The sequence below is a fragment of the Chinchilla lanigera genome, unplaced genomic scaffold (genome assembly GCF_000276665.1).
Source record: "Chinchilla lanigera isolate Chin_1 unplaced genomic scaffold, ChiLan1.0 scaffold00051, whole genome shotgun sequence".
Classification (NCBI taxonomy): Eukaryota; Metazoa; Chordata; class Mammalia; order Rodentia; family Chinchillidae; genus Chinchilla; species Chinchilla lanigera.
Genome location: NW_004955452.1, coordinates 4,885,545 through 4,892,211, shown reverse-complemented (window position 1 = coordinate 4,892,211; position 6,667 = coordinate 4,885,545). Strand labels below are relative to the sequence as shown.

Sequence of the window (6,667 nt, the reverse complement as noted above, 5' to 3'; positions counted from 1 at the left end):
ATATATAAAATACAACATATAATAAAAGCACTGTGACATAATATATATACCACAGTACTGTATGTACTATTTTCCCCGTCCGGCTATGGGAGATCCTTGTGTTTCAGGACGTCTTTTATGTCTTTTTGATACATCGCATCATTTTGTGAGCACTTGTTTGCTTTTAGGTATAAGATGGTGCCATTTCTTTATATATGTCTTGTGCACCAGTTCTGGAATCAGCCGTATCTTTAAAGAGTTCTAATTTCTTTCAGTGGAGAATGGTACCAAACCATCGGTACTTAAACCAAGACCAGGGAGCTAGTGTATTCTTTGTTTTTGGAATAGAGCTGATCTACACTGTTCCTCTCCCCTCATTATGAACAGCCTCATTACCCTACTCAGACTCCTGTGCAGCCCTTAGGACTGCCCTCTCCTCATCCCTGCTGCACGGACCTCCCTCCTCACCCTGCCCAGACCTGCGAGCCATCCTGGGCTGTCCTCCTGTGGGCACCACGTTCCTACCCTGCTTTAGCTCTGGCAGCACAGCTGGCCCTCTGCTGAGGAAGCCTGCCACCCTGCTCACTCTGTATGGCCTATGGCACCCCGGGTGACTACTGACCCTCTTTAGGCAAGCGGGTTAGAGGAGTTTTCTCTTAATTAATTGGAAGAATTATCTGGAAAGAATTATAGCAACTAGCGAGAATGATGTCCAGGGAAAAGTCCGCTTTATCCTGTAATCTGGGTGGCCAGCTCCCTGCTACTTATCCCATGCTGAAGCTCTGACTCAGGATCACAGCTTACACTCAACTTCTCCCTGACTCTTTCCTAAATAATAATGAGTAGCCAAGGGTCACCACACATCTGGGGAAAGGCCTGCAGCAAGTCAAAGACAGACCTGGCTAAACAGACTACGAAGGTCCCTAAAGGAAGCGCTCATAACTAAGGAAACGTAATGGCACTTGAAACAAGAACCTGCCCTTGGAAAGTAAAACATGAGGCTAGAAGTGAAAACAATCAACAGGCTCGAAGATGAAACTGAGGTGATTTCCTGGACTATGGAACAATTGAGAGAGGAGCGATGAGAGGAAGGAGAAGACTGTTAGTTTTATGTTCTTCCCTACTATTCGATTTTTAAATCATATCCCATTTGATACCACTTAAACATTTTAAATCTTGCAACTATAGATAAAACAAAGTTAGTTCATAACCATGTGTAGACAGCGTCAGTAACAACGACACTTACATTAAGAAGGCTATGGTTGCTATCACGCCACAGGCATGGTATGAGTGGTTGAACTCTTCCATACTGGGATAAATAACAGCTGCATCTATGATAATCCACCAGCCTGTGAAAAACTACAACAAACAAAAAGAGGCGATACCAATGTGAAATTATAGCAATATCATGTCTTACTGGCTGAAAAGCAAGGTATCTAAGATGAGACGTTCCTTCTAATGAATTTCAAAATTTCCTCAAACATAATTGCCCATAATTTGCCCATGCTTAAAAAGCTGATAAATATCAGGTACCCTAGCTAGGTGTGGTGGTACATGCCTGTAATCCCAGCACTCTTGGGAGGCTGAGGCAGGAGGATCCTTGCAAGTTCAAGACCAGCCTGAGCTAGAAAGTGAGCACAAGGCCAGTCTGGACTGTATAGTGAGATCCTATCTCAAAAAGACAAGAAAACACACAAAAAAATTAGGTACCCTAGGCATACTTCAAGTCTTATTTCATATTGCCATAATAAATTCTGTGGGTTTTTTTTGTTTTGTTTTGTTTTGTTTTTTTGTTTTTTTCCAGTATGGGGAATCGAACTCATGACCTTGTGCTTGCCAGGCAGGTGCTGTGCCACTGAGCTAAATCCCCAGCCCCCTAAATTCTGTAACCTAATTTTGTGAACTCAAAATATGGAGACAGAAAAAAAACGACTCAAATTCCAACCTACTGAAGAAACACCCTATTGATATACTAGCAGCCTCTAGAAAGATATTACTGCACTAAAAATTAAGAAAAAAATATTTAAATTAAAACGGGGAACATTGAGAATAGTCAATGATTATTTGATTGATCACTCATGTATAGTTCTATTTGTTTTCCCTAGAGACCACTTTGAAGAATCCAAGCTATAGTATAACAGCCATTGATAATTTCCTGCCATTTTTGTCTGTAGCTCACTTTTATTTGTCTGTTTGTTTTCCTGAGAAACTATCTTGAAGATACCAATAGGTTAAATAACAACCCTTGATAATGTCCTACCACTTTGTGTGAATCCCCCTATTGCTATGTTGTCCTTCTTTTACTCTTTAAAATAAAAAAACAAAACAGGGAACAATTGGTAGAATTTTAACTATCCACTTGGTGCAATAACAGCTCTACAGTTCTGCTTTTTACTTTTGATGAATTACAGTACAGTCGTTTTATTTTTTGCTTTTGTTTTGAAACCAGGTCTCACTATGTAGGCTGGCCTTGAACTTGTGGTGATCCTACTGCCTCAGGCTCCTGAATGCTAGGGTTACAGGCTGTGCTACCATGCCCATCAGAGGGCAGTCTTTAGATTGCATCAGGTGTGATTTTAATTCAATCTGAATACCAGATTATGGTTTAACTGAATTTGGTTCTGGATTATCAAGGGTGAATATGCAATAAAAAAAAACAAAAGCACACAAATAGTTATCATCTGAGCAGAAACTTACCATGAAATGATGTTACCAAAATCTCAGCAAGTGAGCAACCCCCTTCTCCAACCCTGACCCAGTTAGCTCTGGAAACTGCCATTTTCCAGCAATAATTTTAAGATTGCTATTTTAGGCTAATCAAATTACTTTCATTGGGTTATAGATAGAGCCATATGCTGTTAATGACATTTAATTGGTTTCTATAAGTAATGAATGGCTCATTTTATTTTTTACCCTGTGTTCACAGTACTCAAGATATTTTCTTCACAGATAAAAAGTCTTTTTTTTTAAGTTAAAGTCTTAAAAAAATATATTTGTAAGAGCAAAATTTGAACAGTGGTATTAAATGTTGCTATTACTTTGGAAAAGTGTAATTACTTTCACAGATAATAAAAAAGAGATTAGGTAAAGAGGAGACATTTAAACTTAGATTTTTATTGATTTCTTTACTTAAAATTTTCTCTTTAGGAAAAAAAAAGAAAAAATTACTCTTTAGGGGCTGGGGAGGAAGTGACATGATTTGCCTAATGTGTGTGAAGCCCTGGGTTCAATCCTGGGCACTAAAAGTAGTTAGTCAGTTAATTAATTAGTTTACTCTTTAGAGTATATGGCACTCTTAGATCATAAAAGACAAACATCAAGCTGAGTGTGCTGTTTGCACACTTGTAATCACAGCACTGAGAGGTCAAGGCAGGAGGATCACAAGTTCAAGATGAGCATGGGCAACTTAGCGAGATCCTGTCTCAAAATTAAAAAATACAGCCAGGTGTGATGGTGCATGTCTGTAATCCCAGCACTTGGGAGGCTGAGGCAGGAGGATCATTGTGAGTTTGAGACCAGCCTGGGCTACAAAGAGAGCTCAGGGCCAGCCTGAACTGCATAGCAAGACTGTCTCAAAAAAAAAAAAAAAAAAAAAAAAAAGGCCATTTTTAAAAAATTTAAAAAAGGAAAAAAAAAAAAAAAAAAAAAAGTGCCATTTTTAAACAATTTAAAACAGGTAACAGAAACACATTAAAATAATGAAGGCCCAAATTATCATGATACTCACCAGAACACCAGCAGCGATGGAAGCAATAGTATTTCGCTTTTCTCCCCAATCAACGCATTCTGAGCATCTCATACCTTCTAGAAATCCTGACATTTTCTCAGGTCACTTCAAAACAAAACAAAATAAATACCTAAATAAAGTACTTTATTTGTTTCTCACCTGACTTATGTCCCTGGAAAATATTTAACAGTTGAGGAATAATTTAATAAAAGTAACAAATGCTTTATTTTAGCTCTACATACTTCTTATAACTATTTAGCTTTTGATGAATTGTCACATTATAATTTTGGAAAACAAAATCTGGATTTGTAGCTGGGTGTAAGGGAATACATCTGTGATCCCAGCACTGGGAAGGCTGAGGCAAGAGGATTTCTGCCAAATTTGAAGCCAGCCTAGACTACAAAGTAAGATCCTGTCTCAAAAACAACAACAAAAATCTGGATTTGCCCTAGCATTTCTTTTTGTGAGACAGAGTCTCACTATGTAGTCCAAGCTGGCCTTGAACTCAGTATGTAGCCCAGGCTGCTTGCAGCGATCCTGTACCACACCTGGCATTGTTTTAGCTTTTTTTTTCATGTAAAAGATGGTTTTGTGACAGGTGTGGTGGTGCACATCTGTAATCCAGCACTCAGGAGGCTGAGGCAGGAGGATCACTATGGATTTGAGGCCAGCCTCGGCTACAAAGTGAGTTTAAGCCCAGCCTGAACTACACAGTGAAACCCCGTCTCCAAAAGACAAAAACAAACAAAAAAAAGATAAAAGATGGTTTTGTGTATTTAAGTAGTATGAAAGAAGGTATATTTAAGTAAAGGCAGACATCTGAATAGTTAAACAATTTTAACTATTGGTTGACCTCCTAAAAATGGTCAGATCTTATTATTTCCAAATACATTACCAAGTTAATTTAAGTGATCCTTAAATAATTGAGTATAATTATTTAATTTTATATTATAGTTCAGGAGCATTAACATAGTCAGGAGGTGATTAACTTTGGCTGAGTTAAAGCACAGATGAAAAATATTCTCTTGGGAATTTACGTAATTTTTTTCATAGAACTTGTGTTTCTCCCCTCCCAGATTAAGGACACTGCACCGGAGGTTTTAAATCCACCCACCTCATTTCCTTTCACCTCATCAGTTTTTCCTTCTTCAAGTCTACCTTTGGTATCATTTCTATGAAAACACATCATTTCTAGTAGAACATTTTATTATACTATCTCTTCAAAAGCGCTGACCAAAAATAAATAACCCATTGCTATTTAAATTACCATAACTAGCCTAAAATTGTCTTTAATAATCTACATAAAACATTCCTATAAACTCAATTGTGCAGATCTGGCCTGAGACACATTTATATTATCTCTATGTCAGAGCGTGAAAAAACCTAAATTCCATGTAACTTGCTAATAATAGTCGAGAAATACCCAAACTCCCGCAGCTACTCCGTAGCCAGCAATGATGACTATCCAAAACCATGATACCCTAAAAGTGCAACGACTTCAAGTTTTTAATCTTCCGTTTTGAAAATTAAACATTCAAAGCTATGATTATAATCAGTGCTAATGTGCCTTTAGGATGAGTTCAATTCTGAAAATTCACTCACTGCGTTCTTCCCTGAGAAGAACAGCAACCCAATAAGCTTTTATTTTCGCTTTACCCCATCGACCCCGCCCTGAATCCATTTTTCTTTGCATGATTACTGACACACTCCAGCCCAAACTCCGCGCTCCAGTCTTTGAGAATTTCACGCTCAGGCAGTGGACTGAGACTCGAAGATCTAGAAACTAGTTCTAGTTCCTCCACCTCTCTCGTGAGTCAGTCAGCTCTCGAGATGTGTCCAGCTCCAAAGTAGGGGGACAAAATGACTTTTAGGGACGCTGATGTCCCGGGCAGGGCTGCAGTCCCCTCCCGATGCCCCCCGCGCCCCGTCTGAGCCTGGTGAGCCTGGACGCGGTCGCGCTCTCCCAGCCGCCGGGACAGGACAGCAGGAAGTGGTCAGGATGGTCCAGCGAGGCGCAGCCCCAGTCTGCAGCTTCCCACCGGGTGGAGGCAAAGACCTGTAGGCGTCAGCCGGGGTCCGCGCCTTGTCCAGCGTGCAGCTGCTCCCCTTTACCCTTACCCACCGGGCACTTACGTCCAGACCTGGCAATGCACTACGTCCGGTGCCTGGTGTCGCGCCGCACGGGGCCGCCTCACTTGTCACTAGTCTCAGCCAAGAAAACAAAACGACCACAAGCCGCCAGACCCCGGATGTATCAGCTCCACCCCCGGCCAGTTGCGCATGCGGAGACTGGGCTGAGGGCGGGACGTGAGGAAGAGATGGGCTGAGACAGAGGCGAGTCACGCCCACCGCGTCGAGGGGTCTGCGCATGCCCCGTAGCGCTTCGCTGCTTCCCACCGCTGTTAGTCTCTAGAGGTGGCAAGTAGTAGTAGTAGGCACGTCTTTTAAGGGGAGGCGTGAGGAGTCTCTCATTTTCCTAAACTCTCCAAAGAGAAGTGTCCGTCGGGCCTCAATATCCATTTGGGGTGAGGTGGCGAATTTTCTAGTGCCAGGTCTCTCTCAACTGTGAGTGGCAGGTAAAGAGTCTGGACCTGCATGGTGCAAGAAGTGGCTGCAGTCGGGAGGCTGAGGCAGGAGGATCTTTGCGAGTTCGAGACCAGCCTGGGCTACAAAGTGAGCTCAAGTCCAGCCTGAACTGCATAGTGAGATCCTGTCTCAAAAAAGACAAAAACTAAACAAACAGAGAAGTGGCTGCAGGCGTGCGGCCTCGCAGCACTGTGTACTCAGGGTTTTTAAGTACCATTTTTTTCCAGGAGCATTGCAGCTGCGCATCCCAGACCAGAGAGGGGCGGCTCAGGCCCAGAACTGGGGCTTCCCAGTTCGGCGTTAGGGGTCCCGGGGGCCCAGATCCCGCGCGGTGACCCTCTTGTGGGATTTGACCTTTCTTTGCTGTTTGTCGTT

General features: G+C 41.9%; 1 protein-coding gene across 3 annotated transcripts in view; it reads right to left on the bottom strand.

Moving 5' to 3' along the window:
- Nucleotides 1-5,953, bottom strand: part of Tmem50a (transmembrane protein 50A) — a 10,968-nt gene extending 5,015 nt beyond the window's left edge. Inside the window, exons 1-3 of one of the 3 annotated variants that reach the window (XM_005394821.2) lie at nt 5,829-5,953; nt 3,707-3,811; nt 1,226-1,338 (exon numbers count right to left, since the gene is read on the bottom strand). In XM_005394821.2, coding sequence (XP_005394878.1) covers nt 1,226-1,338; nt 3,707-3,799 — 206 coding nt within the window. In that variant the 5' untranslated portion in view covers nt 3,800-3,811; nt 5,829-5,953. The remainder of the gene's footprint in view (nt 1-1,225; nt 1,339-3,706; nt 3,812-5,828) is intronic. The other 2 variants (XM_005394820.2, XM_005394819.2) reach the window with 2 other exon arrangements.
- Nucleotides 5,954-6,667: the final 714 nt, after the last annotated feature.